This window comes from Chiloscyllium punctatum, chromosome 3, assembly GCF_047496795.1.
Source record: "Chiloscyllium punctatum isolate Juve2018m chromosome 3, sChiPun1.3, whole genome shotgun sequence".
Classification (NCBI taxonomy): domain Eukaryota; kingdom Metazoa; phylum Chordata; class Chondrichthyes; order Orectolobiformes; family Hemiscylliidae; genus Chiloscyllium; species Chiloscyllium punctatum.
Window position 1 is genome coordinate 119,576,347 of NC_092741.1, and position 21,631 is coordinate 119,597,977.

A 21,631-nucleotide genomic window follows, 5' to 3' on the forward strand; every position below is an offset into this window, starting at 1 on the left:
AAAAATAATGAGATCAAAGGTGTTAAACCAGTGGGATTAGTTGAGGTAGTGAAGGAAATCCTGAGAAAAATCAAGGAGCTTCAGCAGAGTGCACAGCCTAGTGGACAGTAAGATAGTATCTGATCTTTTCAAAGTCATCACCTGTGTGGGGAAGATTTACTCAGGTAGAATAGGGGAGTAGGTAAAGAAGTTAAAATATTGAGGGTTACGGGAGCTGATCAGTCTCTAATAGTATGAGATGAAAATATTTACATTCCTTCCGAAATGTCTGAGTGTGAGATAATCTGGAATAAATGGAGAGAGAATTAGTGTTCCCCTGTGTAAGATAAAGTTAGGAAGTCCAATCAAGATTGAAAGAGTGTCCATTCCAGGAATACTGTGTTCTTGGAAACGATATAGCCAGATCAAAAGTGGAAGTGATGCCCATTGCACTGGAGAAGCTGAAAGAAAACCAGGGAAATTAAAGAGTTAAAAGAAAAATACACTGGAATTCTTCCACACTGTGTGGTGACAAGATCCCACAGTCATAAGTTAAAACGAGAAGGGTAAACGAGAAGGGTAAACCAAAGAGAAAGACGGAGGAGTTGAGGTCTAGTTAGCTGACAACCTGTTTGATGAAATGGTAAAGAAAAAACCTGAGCAGGTAGAGGATCAGGCAGAGATGTTTAGTTCTGAAAGACTAATGAAGTTACAAAAAAACAGACAAGACAATAAAAGATTTATATCATAAAGCCTACTCTGAAAAGGAATCAGAACGTATTCCAGAATATTACTACCTTAAGGATAAAATCTTAAGGCAGAAATGGAGACCTTGGCAGGTTAGTGCAGATGAGAAATGAACTGACATTCACCAGCTTTTGTTGCTGGTAGCATACATTGTGGGTAGCACATGAATGACCTGTAGGTGGTTATCTAGGAGTAAGGAAGACTAGGCTAAGATACAGAAGCATTTGTATTGGCCTGGATTACATAAAGATCTGGTTGAATTTTGCTGTACCTGTCATACATGTCAGATGGTAGGGAAGTCACAGTCAGTAATAAAACCAGTGCCTTTGGTGCCAATTTCCACATTTGAAGAACCTTTCATGTGGGCTATGATTGACTGTATAGGTCCCCTCACTAAAACGAAAAGTGGGAATCAGTATTTACTAACCATAATGGACGTGTCTTCCATGTTTTATATCTTCTTTATAATTTTCTTTCCTACCTGTTTTTATCTTATAAAATGTAACAATACCTGTTACAAATGTAACAATATTTGGTTCTTTCATACAAACCAATTTATATAAAAGGTTAAGGTCTTAGTACTGATTCTTGTGGCATGGCACTCAATATATCTTGATGACCAGAAAATGATCCATTTATAGTTCTGTCTAGGAAACAGTAATCTTCTATTGGTATGAATCAAATTTAAATAAACACTTACATAACGAAGAGAGAACAGGAAGCTAAGGTTGATTGGTTAAATAAATTAAAAACTATGGTGATAAATAAAGTGGGAAATATTTAAAGAAATAATTAAGAATGGTCAAAAATAAATTCCTTCGAAACCAAATATCCAGCAAGAAGATCCAGAAGAAGCTTACAATTTTGCAATGATAAGTAATAAAGTCTGGGGATTAGGAGTACTGAAGGAACCAATAAAGGGCAACCAAAAATTTAATGACAACGGTAAACGTAGAAAACACAAGTAAACTAGGCAGGAGTTAAACACAGGGGGTCAGAGATTTCACAAATATGTAAAAAGAGAGAAGTAGTAAATGTTGGTCCCATCTTTCCTTCTGAGAAACTAATTATCATGGGAAGTGAGGAAATAAGATGGACTGAACAATTATTTGGCATCTACCTTTACAGTAGAAGACACAAGCTACATACCAGAAATAAAAGGTAGCTGGGGCTAAAACAAATGTGGAAATTCAGACAAGTAATTGTAGAGAAATAATACTAAAGAAAGTTAAGGGACCAAAGACTAACAAATTCTGTGGCTCGAGGACATTATGATTCTCCCCATTCCCAATTCTTGTTATCATGCCAATACGGCCCTTGCCATCCATGAGATTATTGTGGATGACTATATCAACACTACAGCTTTAATGAAGATCTAGTGGAGGAATGATGACACTCTTCTTCTAAATAACATATTCCCACTGGACTATATTCCATCACCTCTTTATTCTTGTAGGGCTGGCAAAGCTGGTGTTTGTTGTCCATCCCTAGTTGTTCTTGAATTGAGTGAATCTCTAGGCAATTTCAGAGAACAATTAAGATTCAACCACATTGGTGTAGGTGTGGAGTCATACGTAAGCCAGACGAGATAAGGGCAATAGATGTCTTCCCCTAAAGGGCGTGAGTGAACCAAATTGTTGCTTAACAATTTTGATTAGTTACATGTTTACCATTACGCTATCTTGTAATTCCAGATTTTACTGAATACAAAATTTTCCATCTGCTTTGGTGGAATTCAAATCCATGGACTCAAACTTGGGGCTTTGGATTATTAGTTGACTGACATTACCATAAATGTCTACCAAAATCTTTGTAACCATATGATGACACATTGGCCTATGCCCTTATCCCTTTGCCATTTTTCTTTCCTTTCAGCAACTCTTTCAATCACCCATCCAAATACCATTAAAGTTTCTCATGGGGATCAGCAATGTCAACGAGGGCCAGCAAATAGGTGCAACATTTCAAAATCTACAGAACACCGATTTCATGAATTTTTAAACTAACTTAATATTAAATATCAGCAAAACATAATTAGTAGAATAAAAAGACAAGAACAGAAAGACTTTACAGATTACAGTTAATTTAATGTTCAAATATTCATCACAATAGTTTGTACAGATATGTAACGAGTGGAAGTACAAAAGACAGCAAACGCTCACTTTCCAAGTCTGAGGAACAATGGTTTCATAATTTTTTTAAAACTTATTTGTTAAAGTTTTAAATATCAGCAAAAATCATTGAAACTATCTCACTTTCGTCAAAATACTTGCAAAATGCATACTTTTCAACTCTTTATTTTTAAATATATTTAAGAATAATAATCAAAAGACAACTTTCAGAGAGAAAATGGCAGACAAAGTTGGGATCATGTGCCTCCCAGTTAAATAAACAGTCATGTATTTGACACACGTGGATTATAGTTCGACCATAAACAACCAGTATTGTATTTTCAATAAAGCCAACATTGTTTTCTGTGTAGAATTTCTGTTATCCATTTGCTTTTAGGTAGATGTATCTTTTCATGCAATCTGGCAAGCACTGGCAAAATAAAACTTGATCTCTCAATCTGCTCATTGTTACTTATGAAAAATAAAGGGAAGGAACAATTTGATTCATATCAAATTATTCAGATGACAAATCATTTTCAAGAAACAGAATGAGAAATGGTCGCACTTACAAAGATGAAAAACATTCAAGGCAATCGCAGATAGATGCTGTGTGCACAGAAATTGGTTTAAGGTGCTTTATATCATAATTCCATGCTCCGTTATGTAATTGATTCTGTTCTTGTACCTCATTACACTGCTTGGTCTCATGCGCATTGTATGCAAAACTTGATATAGATTCAGAAGTAAAAAATATTGCACTCTGTAAAATTATCAACCAGACACATTGCATAATTTACATCAAATTGAAACCGCTGGAACTGAGTTTTAGGTTGCCCATTTGAAACCATTAATATTTTGAAGAACTGTATATGCAACAAGTCAAGGATTCCCATCATGGGCAGGAAGGCAACAGAACGCAATGACAAAAGCTGCTCTGCAGATCTGTTTCCATATTCCATCTTGTTCTGTTGAAAATCAATTGTTCCTTTTATGAGGATCTTTCTCATTTAGAATATATACACAACTGAGGAGAGGAACATTTCATTTCTCAACCTCAACCTTACCCCTAAAGCACTGAAGATTCTAAATGTGCACAGTGATTGGTATAAAGAAACCCAATTTAAATGTTCAGCCGGCAGCGTAACTGCTTAGAAAGGAATAAAACATAGGGAGCTTCATCCGTTGTTGGTCCTTACGACACCAGGCTATCACAGTGCCATCACTGTTTGCTGTGTAGAGATGATGGCCATCGCAGGAAAACGTGAGACTGTAGGACACCAAAGAGAATATAACGAAGTCAAAAAAGCACGATTATCAAAAATATGGTAAACATTTAACTCAGGATTTTACCTAATTTTTTGGTATGTTTTTTGACCATCAACACAAATTTTTTTTTTCCTTTTCTGATAATTTTCTACTCTCCCACCCCAGGGAAAAGACTTTGTCTATTTATCCTATCCACGCCTCTCATGATTTTATATACCTCTATATAGGTCACCCTTCAGCCTCTGACGCTCCAGAGAAAATAGCTCCAGCCTGTTCAGCCTCTCCCTATTGCGCAGATCCTCCAACCCTGGCAACATTCTTGTAAATCTTTTCTGAACCCTTCCAAGTTTCACAACATCCTTCTGATAGGAAGGAAACCAGATTTGCATGCAATATTCCAACAGTGGCCTAACCAATGTCCTGTACAGCTGCAACATGACCTCCCAACTCCTGTACTCAATACTCTGACCAATAAAGGAAAGCACACCAAACACCTTCTTCACTATCCTATCTACCTGCAACTCCACTTTGAAGGAGCTATGAACCTGCACTCCAAGATCTCTCTGTTCAGCAACATTCCCCAGAACATTACCATTAAGTGTATAAGCCCTGCCAAGATTTGCTTTCCCAAAATGCAGCACCTCGTATTTACCTAAATTAAACTTCATCTGCCATTCCTCAGCCCATTGGCCCATCTGATCAAGATCCCGTTGTAAACTGAAGTAACATTCTTCGCTGTCCACTACATTTCCAATTTTGGTGTCATCTGCAAACTTACCAACTATACCTTTATGCTCACATCCAAATCATTTATATAATTTATGGTGACTCAGCGGTTAGCACTGCTACCTCACAGCCGTAGGGACTAAGGTTCGATTCCAGTCTCGGGCAACTGTCTGTGTGGAGTTTGCACATTCTCCCAGTGTCTGCATGGTTTTCCTCCGGGTGCTCTGGTTTCCTCCCACAGTCCAAAGACGGGCTGGTTAGGTGAACTGCCAATGCTAAACTGCCCATAGAGTTCAGGGATGTGTAGGATAGGTGCATTAGGCATGGAAAATGTACAGTAATAGGGTAGGGGAATGGGTCTGGGTGGGATACTCTTCGGAGGGTCAGTGTGGACGTGTTGGGCTAAATGGCCTGTTTCCAAACTGTAGGGATTCTATGATTCTAAATGACTGAGCACCGATCCTTGTGGCACTCCACAGATCATAGGCTTCCAGTCTGAAAAACAACCCTCCACCCACCACCCTGTCTTCTACGTTCGAGCCAGTTTTGTATCCAAGTGGCTAGTTCTCCCTGTATTCCATGAGATCTAACCTTGCTAACCAGTCTCTCATGGGAAACCTTGTCGAACGCCTTACTGAAATCCATATAGATCACGTCTACCGCTCTGCCGTCATCAATCCTCTTTGTTACTTCTTCAAAAAACTCAGTAAAGCTTGTGATTGGCCAAGGAAATATATTTTAAAAGAAAATTGTAAAGGAGAGAAAGAGTAGAAGTGGGAAAGAAATTTTAGAATTTCACAAGTTATACACCTTGGGCACTGGAGGTATAGATGCCAATGAGGGACATATACAACTAGCAATACAAGAGTGGTCTGAAATACAAACCGGTTAGAAAGTGAATCTTGGATATAGCCTGCTGAGATTGTTCTGTTCATCTGAAAATCTTATTCTTAGAATGACTGGATACACAGGAGCATACTTAAACAATATTAGCATAAAACATGGCATCTACAATTCTGTACAACACAAATGTATTTTCTCAATCTTACCTGACAATAGGCCGATTTGATTTCGGGAAAGCAATTTCCCTAACAGGCTTCAAGTCCCATGTACTCCACAGCCTGAATGGCACAGAAATGTTCAAAAGTAAGAATGCTGACTTGTCATTTTAATTATTACAGTAAAAAATTGCCCGTACATGTGATTAAAGGAGTTTATTGGGTCCACAGATAAGAAAGATTTAAGCATTTGAAAGGTTTTATAAATGAACAGCTAAAGGGAAAGTAAGCAACAATCAATGAAGTACCTGCGAAGCTAATGTACAAACACAATGTGCCTATATCAAATTTCTCAATCAATAAGATCTTATAAAATAGCAATAGGAGTAGGCCCTCTAGCCTGTCATCCTGCTTGACCATTCATTCGGATCACAGCTGAGCCAACACTCTTCACATCCATTTTCCTGTCTTTCCCAATGATCCTTGATACCCCTACTGATCAACAATCCATCTCAGGCATAAATATACACAGGAACTCGGCTTTCACAGTTCCCTCAGACTCAACACTCAAAGAAATGCCTCCATGTCAGTCTTAAATTTGCGCACTTTGAGAGACACTTTCAATAGGTCCTCTGGTCCTAGACTCTCAGTATTTATTCTTTCAAGTCTCTTACGAATCCTATATGCCTCAATGAAATCACTTTTCATCCTTCTAAATGCTAGTGAGCGGAGTTCCAATGTGTTTAGCCTTTGCTTATAAGATAATGCATCCATACCATGGAGCATTCTCTAAACTGCTTTCAATGAAATAATACCTTTCCTTAAATAAGGAGACCAAAACTGCTCTCAGTACTCCAGATTTTAAAATAAATCATTTAAGAGATGTGGATGTCACTGGATAGCCAGCATTTGTTGCCTGTCTCTAGTTGCCCCTAAGAAGATAGCAGTGTTCCATGTATCTGCTGCTTTTGGCCTTCTAAATGGAAGTGGTCATGGATTTGGAAGGTGCTGTCTGACGATCTTTAGTGAATCTGGAATGCACCTTGTAAATAGTATACTCTGCTATGACTGAGCATTCGTGGTGAAGGGAGTGGACATTTGTGGATGTGGTGCCAATCAAGTGTGCTGCTTTGCCCTGGATGGTGTTAAGCTTCTTGAGTGTTGTTGGAAATGTACCCTTCCAGGCAACAGAGGAGTATTCCATCAGATTCCTGACTTGTGTCCTGTAGATAATGGACAGGTGTTGGAGAGTTAGAAAATGAGTCACTCATCACAGCATTCCTAGCCTCTGACCTTTTCTTGTAGCTACTGTATGTATGTGACAAGTCCAGTTGAGTTTCTGGTCAATGGTAACTGCAAGGATATCGATACTGGGGTTTCAGTGATGCTAATACCATTAAATGTCATGAGACTGTGGTTAGATTGTCTCATATTGATGATGGTCATGGCCTAGCATTTGTGTGCATTGAATGTTACTTGTCAGCCTAAGCCTGCATATCGTGTGGATCATGTTGCATTTGAGCATGAACTGCTTCAGTATCAGGGGAGTTGCAAATGTTGCTGTACACTACACAACCATCAACGAACACCCAGACTTCTGACCTTATGTTGGAGGAACGTTCACTGTTGAAGCAGCTGAAGATTGTTGAGCCTGGAGATGTAGTCACTCATACCTTGGTCAGTGCAGTAAGACTTCCCTACAATTATATTTCAATTCCTTGAAATAAGGAAGCTACTGTTTTACCACTAGTCCTAACTTATTTGGACAGAGTATTAAACAAGAGATTATTGGAGTTGAAATAAATAATGTTAATCTTCACATAGACAGGACCGATCAAATTGGCCAAGGTAGTTATAGAACCCTCACAGTGCAGGGATGGGTTATTCAGTCCTTCAAGTCTACAACGACCAAACAGCATCCCATTCAGACCCAGCCCTCAACCCTAACCCCATAACTCCACATTTACCATGACAAATCCAACCAATCTCGATACTACGAGTCAATTTAGTATGGTCAATCTAACCTCTACATTTGTGAACTATGGGGAGAAATTGGAGCACCAGGCAGAAACCCACGCAGAGTTGGGGAGGATGGGCAAGGTCCACACAGACAGTTGCCTGAGGGTGGAATTGAACCCGGTTCCATGGCACTGTGAGGCAGCAGTGCTAACCACTGAGTATCTGTGCACTGCTGCAAGGTGAATCTATAGTATGCTTTTTTGACAGTTTCCTGGAGCAATATTGGTGGAATCAACAAGAGATAAATCTATTTTGATTGTTTCAGCGGCGGTTGGAGTGGGAGGAGTGAGTACTGCGAGTACCAGTGGCACGACGGGAAGGTAACTTTTAAACATATAAACTTACCTCGGGAGTTTCAGGTACATATTTTGACAGTGGCCGAATCCAGAGACACTACACGTGTAGTGTCGCCCACCTGCCACCCACCTCTAACCAAAAAAAAGACTCTTGTGCATTGCAAAGGTAAGGCATTCCAATTGATATTTCTTGTGTTTCGTGTGATTGATTAAAAGTTTACTATTAGCTGGTTAGTTGAACAAGACCATAGAGAAGTAATAACGGTTGTTTAACTCAAATTTGTATAAATTAATTAAATAAGTAGAGACAACTGGACAGGTGATGTGTTGTGGCTGTTTGATGTGGGAGCTATCTGATCCCACTGTGAACAGCAGTGACCACATCTGCAAGTGTTGGTTGCTGGAAGAGTTGATGATCTGGAATCTGAGCTTCAAACACTGTGTCACACCTGGGAGGGGGAGAGTTACCTGGACACTTTATTTCAGGGGGCAGTCACATCCGGTAGATTAAGTAATTCAAAGTCAGTTAATGATCAGGGACAACAGGGTGTGACTGTAAGTGAGGCAGGTAGGGGGATTCTGAGCTCAGGAGTGGAGGAGCCTCAGCCTTCGACCTTGTCCAACAGGTTTTTGCTCCCTGTATGGATGAGGAAAAGGACGGTAGACAGGATGAGCCAGCTGACCAGGGCACCATGGTGCAGAAGGCCATTCAAGAGGGGGGAGCAAAAAGACAAGTACTTGTTATAGGGGATTCTATAATTAGGGGGACAGATAGTATCCTTTGTGAGCCAGATTGGGAGTCCTTGCATGTGTGTTGCCCATCACGTGCCAGGGTGCAGGACATCTCCAAATGGCTTGTGGAGAAGTGGTGGTGGATCTAGTTGTTGTGGTCCATGTTGGCACAAACAACATAGGCAAGGCTAGGAAAGAGGACCTGTTTGGGGAGTATCATGCACTAGGAAGGAAATTGAAGAACAGGCTTTTCGGAACAGCTTGTGAAGGAGCCCACAAGGGAGCAGGCTATTCTGGACTTAATGCTATGTAACAAGCCAGATTTTATAAAAGATCTTAGAGTCAGATAACACTTAGGAGGCAGTGATCATAATATGGTAACGTTCAGTCTGCAGTTCGAAAGAGAGAAGGCAAAATCGGATGTAATGGTGTTATAGTTAAATAAAGGTAATTACAGGGGCATGAGAATGAACTGACTAAAACGGACTGGAAGCAGAGCCTAGTGGGGAAGACAGTATAGCAACAATGGCAGGAGTTTCTGGGTATACTTGAGGACACAGCATAGAGGTACATCCCAAAGAAAGGATAGATTACCCAGGGTGGGGGGGGGAATTAGACAACAATGGCTGACGAAGAAATTCAGGAAATGTATCACAGAAAAAGACAGCGCCTATAAAGTGACCAAGAGCACTAGGAACTCAGAAGATTGGGAAAACTACAAAAACAAACAGAGGATAACAGAGAGAAATAAGGAAGGAGAGGATCAAATATGAAGGTAAGCCAGCCAGTAATATTAGAAATGATAGTAAAATACATAAGAAACAAACAAGAGGCAAAAGTAGAGATTGGGCTGCTCCAAATTGATGCAGGAAGGCTAGTGATGGGAGATAAGGAACTTAATAAATACTTTGTGTCAGTCTTCACATGGAAGACATGAGTAATATCCCAACAATTAAGCAGAGTCAAGGGGCAGAGTTGAGTATGATGGGTATTACAAATGAGAAAGTACTTGATAAGCTAAAAGGTCTAAAACTGATAAATCTCCTGGCCAGGATGGGCTACATCCTAGAGTTCTAAGGGAGGTGGCTGAAGGAATAGCAGAGGAGTTGGTTGTAATCTTTCAAAAATCACTGGAGTCAAGGAAAGTCCCAGATGATTGGAAAATCCCTGTTGTGGCCCCCTTATGCAAGAAAGGATCATGACAAAAGATGGAAAATTATAGACTGATTAACCTAACCTTGGTTTTTTTTAGATTACTTACAGTGTGGAAACAGGCCCTTTGGCCCAACAAGTCCACACCGACCTGCCCGAAGCACAACCCATCCATACCCCTATATTTACCCCTTCACCTAACACTACGGGCAACTTAGCATGGCCAATTCACCTGACCTGCACATCTTTGGACTGTGGGAGGAAACCGGAGCACCCGGGGGAAACCCATGCAGACACGGAGAGAATGTGCAAACTCCACACAGTCAGTCACCTGAGGCGGGAATTGAACCCAGGTCTCTGGCGCTGTGAGGCAGCTGTGCTAACCACTGTGCCACCGTGCGGTTGTAGGTAAAGTTCTAGAATCCATCGTTAAGGATGAGATTTCTAAGGTCTTGGAAGTGCAGAGTCGAAATAGAGCAAGTCAGCATGGATTTAATAAGAGGAGGTTGTGCCTGACGAACCTGTTAGAATTCTTTGAAGAGATAACAAGTAGGTTAGACCTGGGAAATCCAGTGGATGTTGTTATCTCCCTAGATTTCCAAAAGGCCTTTGATAAGGTGCCTCACAGGAGGCTGCTGAGCAAGGTGAGGGCCCATGGTGTCTGAGGTGAGCTACTGGCATGGATGAGGATTGGCTGTCTGACAGAAGGGAGAGAGTTGGGATAAAAGGTTCTTTTTCAGAATGGCAGCTGGTGATAAGTGGCGTCCCGCAGGATTTGGTGTTGGGGCCCCAGCTGTTCACTTTAAATATAAATGATTTGGATGAAGAGACTGGGGACATTCTGGTGAAGTTCACCAATGATACGAAGTTAGGTGGACAGGCAGGTAGTTCTGAGGAGGTGGGGAGGCTACAGAAAGGTTTAGACAGTTTGGGAGAATGGTTCAAGAAATGGCTGATGAAATTCAATGTGAGCAAATGCGAGATCTTGCACTTTGGATAAAAGAACACAAGAATGGACTTTGTTTTCTAAATGGTGAGAAAATTCATAAAGCCAAAGTACAAAGGGATCTGGGAGTGCTAGTACAGGATTCTCTAAAGGTTGACTTGCAGGTTGAGTCCATGGTTAAGAAAGCAAATGTTGTCATTTATTTCAAGAGGGTTGGAATGTAAAAGCAGTGAGGTGCTACTAAGATTTTATAAAGCTCTGGTTAGACCCCATTTAGAATACTGGGTCCAGTTTTGGGCCCCACACCTCAGGAAGGACATACTGGCACTGGAGTGTGTCCAGCGGAGATTCACATGGGTGATCCCTGGAATGGTAGGTCTAACATACGATGAACAGCTGAGGATCCTGGGATTGCATTCGCTGGAGTTCAGAAGTTTGAGGGGAGATCTAATGGAAACTTACAAGATAATGCATAGCTTAGAAAGGGTGGACACTGGGAAATTGTTTCTGTCAGGTGGGGATACTAGGACTCGTGGGCACAGCCTTAGAATTAGAGGGGTCAATTTAAAACAGAAATGAGGAGACATTTCTCCAGTCAGAGTGGTGAAGCTGTGGAATGCACTGCCATGGAGCCCAGTGGGGAGGCCAGGATGTTAAATGTCTTTAAGGCATTGATTGATAAATTCTTAATCTCGCAAGGAATTGAGGGATATGGGGAGAATGCGGGTCAGTGGCGTTGAAATGCCCATCAGCCATGATTGAATGGCAGAGGGGACTTGATGGGCCAATGGCCTTACTTCCACTCCTATTTCTTATGGTCTTATTTTAGATCTAGTATTGCATAGTAAGGCAGTTTCATCTGTAACATCAAAGTAAAGGATCCCCTGATAAATAGTAATTATGAAACAATGGATTTCCATATTGTTAGAAAATACTTTAACGGTCAAAAATAGTAGGGGTGGATGAATCTGCCCGCAAATGTTCCTCAGAAACTCCATTCATTGGAGCAGTCATTAAAAGAATAATTGCCCCTCCATAATTGTAAGTAGAAAAGGAGGAAATATGGTGGAGCAATCAGCGGTTACATAAATAAAGTCTGGCAGTGACAGAGTTCACAGGAGAGAACTGACCAAAAGTGGAATCTGGTATAGGAAGCCTGTCATTAGGAAAATCTTAGACTCCACCTGTCTTAGATTCACAGAGACTTACAGCACAGAAAAAGATCCAACATGTCCTTACCGGCTGTTATTGGGAAATTGTTAGAGTCCATTATATAGAATGTAATAGGAGGGAATTTAGAAATATGATCAAGCAAAGTCAGCATAACCTCACAAAAAGAAAATTGTGCTCAATTTGAGGAGGCAACGAGGATAAATAAAAATGAACAGATAGATGCAATATATTTGGACTTTCAAAAGTCACTCGATAAGGTACTACTTATGCCACACAAGGCTACTAAATAAGAGCCTTTAGTATTGGAGATAGTATATTAGCATGGAGATTGGATTGGTGAATTAATACAAGCCAGAGAGTGATGAAAAGAGAGCATTTTCAGGATAGTAACCTATAACCGGAGAGTTCCACAATGAACGGAACTGGACCCACAATTATTTATAACATATTAATGGTATGGTTGCTCAAAGTGAATTTACTATCGTCATAGATAGGAAGGCAAGTAGTGAGGATGTGTATGGCATTCTAGTGGATATGACCATAAAGATATTGTTGATAAGAGAATTAGATGATAACAATGCATGTCAAGATGAACAGAGAATATTCCCTTTAGGAGATGGTCATTGCTTTAACGTTTGCTTAACAAAATATTATTTGCCACTTATCAGCCCAGATCTGAATAATGTGTTCACAGGATCCTATTCAAGACTTCTCATCCATCCCTCTATGGAATAGTGCCCAACAGTTGGATCAGCAATGTTTTAATGTCACAAGTAGCAGTTCAATACACAGATTTATTTACAGTTCTGACCATAATATTTGGAGCGGCACGGTGGCTCAGCAGTTAGCACTGTTGCCTCATAACACCAGGGTCCCAGGTTTGATTCCAGCCTCAGGCAACTGTCTGTGTGGAGTTTGCACATTTACCCCATGTCTGCGTGGGTTTCGTTCAGATGTTCCAGTTTCCTCCCACAATCCAAAGATGTGCAGGTCAGGTGAATTGGCCATGCTAAATTGCCCATAGTGTTAGTTGCATTAGTCACAGGGAAATGGGTCTGGGTGGGTTACTCTTCGGAGGGTCGGTGTGGACCCGTTGGGCCAAAGGGCCTGTTTCCACACTGTATGGAATCTAATCTAATCATAATAATTTTGTGCCACCACAACTTTCTCACTAAATTTTACAAATCCCCACCAAATACGCATGTAAGCCAAGATATTTGTGCACACTATCCTATTCAAAAGGAGATGAGTAAGAGAAGGTGATTCCCATGAAAATTTTGACACAGCTCAACACCATTAGCTGCCACTGCAAGAAAACCTGAGCACGGGAACTGCTCATTCCCATTTTTGGCAATTCAGGATCATAGAATAATTCTCACATGACTGAAACACAACTCATGAGTATTCATATATATATTTATATATCTACCTATAAACAATTACAATGGAAAAGAGTTAAGGAGGAAACGAAAGGCTGGTAGGTATAGGGAATGCTGGATGACTAAAGAAACTGAGGGTTTGGTTAAGAAAAAGGAGGAAGTATAAGTAAGGTAGAGACAGGAGAGAACGAGTGAATTCTTAGAAGAGTCGAAAGGAAGTAGGAGTATACTTAAGAGGGAAATCAAGAGGGCAAAAAGGAGACATGAGATAGCTTTGGCAAATAGAATTATGGAGAATCCAAAGAGTTTCTACAAGTATATTAAGGACAAAAGGGTAACTAGGGAGAGAATAGGGCCCCTCAAAGACCAGTAAGGCGGCCTTTGTGTGGAGGCGCAGAAAATGGGGAAGATACTAAATGAGTATTTTGCATCAGTATTTTGTGGAAAAGGATAGGGAAGATATAGACTGTAAGAAATTGGATGGTGACATCTTACAAAATGTCCAGATTACAGAGGAGGAAGTGCTGGATGTCTTGAAACGTGTAAAGGCGGATAAATCCCCAGGACCTGATCAGGTGTACCTAGAACTCTGTGGGAAGCTAGAGAAGTGATTGCTGGGCCTCTTGCTGAGATATTTGTATCATCAATAGTCACAAGTGAGGTGCCGGAAGACTGAGGTTGGCTAACGTGGTACCACTGTTTAAGAAGGGTGGTAAGGACAAGCCAGGGAACTATAGACCAGTGAGCCCGACGTCGGTGGTGGGCAAGTTGTTGGAGGGAATCCTGAGGGACAGGATGTACATGTATTTGGAAAAGAGAAAGTGAGGACTGCAGATGCTGGGAGTACCAGAGTTGAAAAATGTGGTGCTGGAAAAACACAGCAGGCCAGGCAGCATCCAAGGAGCAGGAGAATCGAAGTTTCGGGCATTCTTCGAGAATTGGAAGAAGGGCTTATGCCCGAAACGTCGATTCTCCCGCTCCTCGGATGCAGCCTGGCCTGCTATGTTTTTCCAGCACCACATTTTTCAACTCATGTATTTGGAAAGGCAAGGACTGATTAGGGATAGTCAGCGTGGCTTTGTGCATGGGAAATCGTGTCTCACAAACTTGATTGAGTTTTTGAGGAAGTAACAAAGAGGATTGATGAGGGCAGAGCGGTAGATGTGATTTATATGGAATTCAGTAAGGTGTTCGACAAGTTTCCCCATGGAAGACTGATTAGCAAGGTTAGATCTCAAGGAATACAGGAAGAACTAGCCATTTGGATACAGAACTTGCTCAAAGATAGAAGACTAAGGGTGGTGGTGGAGGGTTGTTTTTCAGACTGGAGGCCTGTGACCAGTGGAGTGCCACAAGGATCGGTGCTGGACCCTCTACTTGTTGTCATTTACAAAAATGATTTGGATGCGAGCATAAGAGGTACAGTTAGTAAGTTTGCAGATGATACCAAACTTGGAGGTGTATTGGACAATGAAGAGGGTTACCTTAGATTACAACAGGATCTTGACCAGCTGAGAAGTGGCAGATGGAGTTTAATTCCAATAAATGCGAGGTGCTGCATTTTGGGAAAGCAAATCTTAGCAGGACTTATACACTTAATGCTAGGGTCCTAGGGAGTATTGCTGAACAAAGAGACCTTGGAATGCAGGTTCATAGCTCCTTGAAAGCGGAGTTGCAGGTAGATAGGATAGTGAAGGTGGTGTTTGGTACGCTTTCCTTTATTGGTCAGAGTATTGAGTACAGGAGTTAAGAGGTCATGTTGCGGCTATACAGGACATTGGTTAGGCCACTTTTGGAATATTGCATATAATTCTGGTCTCCTTCCTATCGGAAAGGTGTTGTGAAATTTGAAAGGGTTCAGAAAAGTTTTGTTGTTGCCAGGGTTGGAGAATTTGAGCTATTGGGAGAGGTTGAATAGGCTAGGGCTGTTTTCCCTGGAGTGTCAGAGGCTGAGGGGTGACCTTATAGAGGTTTACAAAATTATCAAGGGCATGGATAGGGTAAATAGGCAAAGTCTTTTCCCTGGGGTTGGGGAGTCCAGAACTAGAGGGGATAGGTTTAGGGTGAGAGGGGAAAGATTTAGAAGAGACCTACGGGGCAAACTTTTCAGAGGCTGGTACATGTATGGAATGAGCTGCCAGAGGTAGTAGTGGAGGCTGGTACAATTGCAACATTTAAGAGGCATTTGGATGGGTATATGAATAGGAAGGGTTTGGAGGGATATGGGCCGGGCGCTGGCAGGTGGGACTAGATTGGGTTGGGGTATCTGGTCCGAATGGACGGTTTGGACCGTAGGGTCTGTTTCCATGCTGTACATCTCTATGACTATGTTTTTGGGTGCTTTCATAGTTAAATACTTCTGCGTTCCACACATGGAGCAAAGACAAAATGTACTTTTCAGTTAGATCAACACTAGAACCTAGGAGAATACTTGATCAAAGGATGGAGATAATTAAAGCTCTATTTACAAAACAAACACACTATCCTTATTTTCATGAAGGGACGGTAAATACTTGACGGTTAGAGATTTGATTATTCAAATATTACAGATGTGTTACAGAATATATGAATAGGTAAGGATTAGAAAGATATGGGCCAAGTGCAGAGAAATGGGGTTAGTGTGGATGGACATTTTGTTTGGCATGGACCAAAGCGCCAGACTCCGTGCTTTCGGACTCTTATAATATTCATTTAGAAGGAACAAGTTATACTTTCAGTTTTTATTAAACTAATTATTTGTGCCTAAGCCTAGACATTCTACTTCAAGCTAGGAATTGATACACAAATATAGACAGCTATAGCTTAAATACAGAAGTATATTACTGACCTTACAACGCCATTTTCTAGCCCTCCAGCAATAACATTGACAGATACACCTTCAGGTTGATTGGAAAAAGCTACTGAGCAGATTATTTCTCGACAATGTACATGACCACTGAGATCTCCATTTACTGTCCATAGCCTCAGGTCACTACCACCACCAACTGGAGGAAAAAGAATGTACAATTGAATTATTTTTCAAGGTACCCCATGTTACAGAGGACAAACTGCTGCATTCACTGATATTAAAAGACTCAAAAGCTAAAGTGGATACTGGGAGAAAACAAAGAATTCAGCAAAGGGGTAGTTAATAACTTTTCCTTTGGTTTTATTCTGTATTTTATTTCATATTTTTTTAAGGAATCTTCTGTTCCTTTTTAACAGCCAGTTTCAGAGTAATAGAACATAGAACATAGAACAATACAGCACAGAACAGGCCCTTCGGTCCACGATGTTGTGCCGAACTTCTAACCTAGATTAAGCACCCATCCATGTACCTATCCAAATGCCGCTTAAAGGTCACCAATGATTCTGACTCTACCACTCCCACGGGCAGCGCATTCCATGCCCCCACCACTCTCTGGGTGAAGAACCCACCCCTGACATCTCCCCTGTACCTTCCACCCTTCACCTTAAATTTATGTCCCCTTGTAACACTCTGTTGTACCCGGGGAAAAAGTTTCTGACTGTCTACTCGATCTATTCCTCTGATCATCTTATAAACCTCTATCAAGTCACCCCTCATCCTTCGCCGTTCCAACGAGAAAAGGCCGAGAACTCTCAACCTATCCTCGTACGACCTACTCTCCATTCCAGGCAACATCCTGGTAAATCTTCTCTGCACCCTCTCCAAAGCTTCCACATCTTTCCTAAAGTGAGGCGACCAGAACTGCACACAGTACTCCAACTGTGGCCTAACCAAAGTCCTGTACACCTGCAACATCAGCCAAAGTCCTGTACAGCTGCTACCTTTGAACTATCCCAATGTGCCACTGTCACATCATCATTATAACATTGCCATTTTTAAAATAGCAATCATTCTTATAGTTTGAGATTTGTCACTAGAGAGAAGGGAAAGATGTCAGAATGGAGAATCACACCTACACAACCTATAGAACCTTCTACAACTGTCTAACATGAGCCAACGATAGCGTGGGAATATAGTTCACATTGCATTCTCTGTCAAAAATAACAAGTATCCATAATCTCACCAATTTAGAAGAATATGTTTCTGCTTACCGGAATCACAAACTGTTGCACTATCACCTGTTGTCTCACTCGCAGAAACTGCTGTCACTGGACTTTTATGTCCTGTTAAACTTTGAACATAACACAACCTATAGGATAAAGAAAGCACAGACAGAAGTTCTCAACAGCTGTAAACCACTTCACAATTCACCATCTTTAAATAAACTTATAAAAGTAGACATTGTTAAGTCTTGCAATAGAGTCACGATAAAGTATCCCTACCTGCTAGCCAACTTAACATGTTATAATACACTCACTGTATAATTTATAAGGATGTAAAAGCACAAATAATTTACAAAACTTTACAAAATGTTGTCACGAATGAAGAATGTTAGCTATGAGGAAACACTTGATAGGCTGGAGTGCTTTGCTTTCAAACAAGAGAGATTGAGGTGAAATTTGAGCAAGGTTTGTAAAATTATAAGCAGTCTAGATAGGGAAGGCCTATTTTTAACAGCAGTGACAATAACCAAGATGCAAACACTTAAAGTAATTGGGAGAAGGATTAGAGGAGATTTTGTTCACTCAGAGGGGGTGAAAGTCTAGTACACTCTGTCTGAAAGGGGGTAGAGGTAAGAAGCCCTCAATGGATCTAAAGTTATTTGCATAAGTACCGCATCTGAACTGTTGTAAATTAAAAGCAACAACTGTAAAGTGGGATTAGGCTAAATACATATTTTGTGACTATAATTTCTGGTGATACAGGATCTAGCGATCACTTTGGTCCTGGATCCCAAAACATCAACCTTCAATGAAAGAAGATTAAGCCACTGCTCCGAACCTAAGAAAAGCAAAAGTCTTCATACATAGGAAACCCATCTGCTGTGGTAAAGTCATTTCATAGAATGGAACATGTTACACCAGGAACCTCCTTTTGCCACAAATGCAACAATTCCTCTGCCTCGATGTAGCTGTAACCTAGCAATGTCCCCAGCGAAGGTGGAATTTCAACAAAGAATCACCCAGCAGAACTCTTCAATCTTTCTTCGCTTCCTATCTTATCTCTTATCGTTTGTAAACTAGGAGATGACTATGACAATCTCTCCTCCCAGTGAATCTTTCCTCTTCCCAAACTTCACACCTCCCTTTCCTCCTCCACCTCCTCTCTCCCTTCCCTCCTGTGCACAAGCACTGATTTGTCATTCACTGAAACAGGAATAGGCCACTTAGACGTCATTGAACCTGCACCCATTCATGGCTGATAGAATACTTCAATTCCCTTTAACCAAAATATTCCTATAAGCCTTTATGTCATTAATGATGAAACATTTATCAAACTCTACTTTAAATATACTCAAAAACTGAGATTCACAACTTCTGGGCTAGAAAATGTTAAAGATTCACCACGACCAGAGTAGAAGATTTTCTTCATTCTCTCTTTCACTTGTTGTTACAGAAGTTTCTATATCAAATACTTAAACATATAGTCGAGCAGTTTAAAGGATGTTTTCATACCTGTTCAAATCCCATATAATGCAGGTCCCATCCTTGCTGACACTGATTAGAATACTGTACGGTTTGCAGACACACAGACTGGTTACTTCATCAGTGTGCCCAAATAAGTGGACTTTTGTTTCCACTTCAATTTCTGAAGACTAAAGAATGGAAACAAAATGAGTTCAGTGTATTATCTCACACTTAAATATATACTTTCCTGCACTTCTGTTAATCACGACACAGCAAACACAATACAGTAAAGAAACACAAGGGGAGGGGGGGGGGGGGGAGAGAGAGGATGGGGGGGGGGGGGAAGAGAGAGAGAGAGAGAGAGAGAGAGAGAGAGAGAGAGGGGGGAGAGAGAGAGGTGGGGAGAGAGGTGGGGAGGTGGGGGGAGAGAGAGAGGGGGGGAGGGGGGAGCGAGAGAGGGGGAGAGAGAGAGAGAGAGAGAGAGAGAGAGAGAGAGAGAGAGAGAGAGAGAGAGAGAGAGAGAGGGGGGGGGAGAAGAGAGGGGGGGGGAGAGGCGGGGGGAAAGAGAGAGAGGGGGGGGAAAGAGGCGGGGGGGAGAGAGGAGAGGGGGGTGGAGATGGGGGGGGGGGGGGGGGGGGGGGGGGGAGGAGGGAAAGAGTGGGTTACTCTTTGGAGGTTGGTGTGGACATGTTGGGCCGAAGGGCCTATTTCCACACTGTAAGGAATCTAATCTAATCATGAATGAAAAACTTTCAAAAGCGAGATGGGGAGAAAAGCAGTGATAGTTGATCCACTGGCAAAGTCCAAAAGGTCTAGAGTAACTGGAATAAGTTGGGAAGGAGATAGGCTGAGTGGGAAAGTTAGGAAGAGAGTAGATTAGGGTAGTTAGATGGTTGCTTGTAAGCAAGTAGGTGGTGAGAGTTTAGATGGGCCCCTCAGAAGTTGCTAACAGAGGCAGACTCATCTAAGAGAGGATCAAGCCTTGTACAGTAACAGTGCAGGAAGGCTAAGGGGTATGGAAGGATTGTTTGGGATTTACAAGACTGAAGAGGGGAGAAATTAAAGAATGTTTTTAACCTCTTCAAAACCTAAGACTTAAGCAAATGAGATGGCAACACAGCCATGCCTAATGGTATTCTGATTTTAATAAAATCCCAAAAGAAAGCAAAACTTTTTAGGTCAAATTTTCAAATAGCTGCAATAACATTAAGTAGAACAGTAAGAAATCTCTCTAATAATTACAGGCATATAAAGTTAAAACCTAAACCTAATTTTATACAAAAATACATACACACAAAGTATTTTGTACACATACCATACTGCTGGTAAATCTGTTCGAGTATGCAATAACCACTCCAGACTTACTGCCAGTAAAGAGCTGACAACTGTCAGGCACCCATGCACAACTTGTAACCTGAAAAGGAGCCATCACACAGACTACTTACAATCAGATTCAACAGGAGACTGTAATCCTAAGATATTTCTCTTGAAATATTTATAAACTTTTGATTATAAACTTTTGTAAAATAAAAGAGATTTACATCTAAATGCCCATCTGTCTTTTGTTCAGCATGTTGTGAAATTATTAGATAGATTTACAATGACTACGTGAAAAACCATGTTAAGTAGAGTGGTTGGTTACTGCAGAGCTAACATTTGGCATAATCAAGATACAACACAGGATGACAACACAAAGGGCTATTTGGCCTGTAAACCCTGTGTTGGCTACCTGAACATTCTATCCATTTGATCCCATGCTCTACTCTTTATCCATAAGTCTGCATTTTTTTTCTAACTATATGTGACTCTCTTTGAAATTATTGATTTGCTTTCATTACTCTTCTGGACAATGCTTTAGAGCAGAAAAATGATTCTTTATCTGACCAAAGCTTCTTTTTATGAATTATGTTAAACCTGAGTTTTCTGTTAAGCAACCTTTCTGCCAATGAAAACAATTTCTTCCTCTTTCTTCTATCTTGATTAATTTGCAACTTCTACTAGCTCCCTCTTTTAACCTTTTCTGCTCCAAGGAGAATAACCCTTGGTCTAAGTTGTCCACATATTGAACTTGAATATTGCTGAAGAGAGAGACATGTTGCCGAAGGTTTTTGTATTGCACTCATTAAGACAAAAAACAGGAGTGCTAAATTTCTGTCACAATTATTTAAACTACAGGAGATAAAAAAAAGAGTACCGATTAGTTGGCAAGTTGACTCTAATCGGCTTTGGTGTTTCCATGTCAAAAGCAATAAAGTTCCTAATTTCCATGTAATTCAAGGCACACATAAAGCTATAACTTAGCCCTCATCTCTGGATAATTCTGGTAAATCCTCTCCAAGACCTGGACATCTTTCCTTAAGTGTGTTCCCTGAAAAGTATATGGCTGAGGTCTTAACCAGTGATTTATTAAGGTTTAGAATAATGTTCTTAAGTATGTATGATGTTGCAAGGGAACAACCTGATGTTGGGCAAAATGATGATTCTGAAGATAATGATATGTGTACATGAAGAGAAGTCATTGCTGTAAATACTTTCAGTGGACAAGAGGTAAGCAATTTATACTAGTTTAAAAATAAAATTCTTCTCTATATCAACTTGGTATATGTTATCATTCAAGGTATCCATTTTCTGT

General features: G+C 40.8%; 1 protein-coding gene across 3 annotated transcripts in view; it reads right to left on the minus strand.

The window, feature by feature from the left end:
- Nucleotides 1-2,792: 2,792 nt before the first annotated feature.
- Nucleotides 2,793-21,631, minus strand: part of lyst (lysosomal trafficking regulator) — a 369,211-nt gene continuing 350,372 nt past the window's right edge. For all 3 annotated transcript variants that reach the window (XM_072559529.1, XM_072559520.1, XM_072559538.1), the window contains 6 exons: nt 20,315-20,413; nt 19,048-19,187; nt 17,584-17,681; nt 16,352-16,508; nt 5,879-5,950; nt 2,793-4,104 (listed from right to left, as the gene is read on the minus strand). In XM_072559529.1, coding sequence (XP_072415630.1) covers nt 3,966-4,104; nt 5,879-5,950; nt 16,352-16,508; nt 17,584-17,681; nt 19,048-19,187; nt 20,315-20,413 — 705 coding nt within the window. In that variant the 3' untranslated portion in view covers nt 2,793-3,965. The remainder of the gene's footprint in view (nt 4,105-5,878; nt 5,951-16,351; nt 16,509-17,583; nt 17,682-19,047; nt 19,188-20,314; nt 20,414-21,631) is intronic.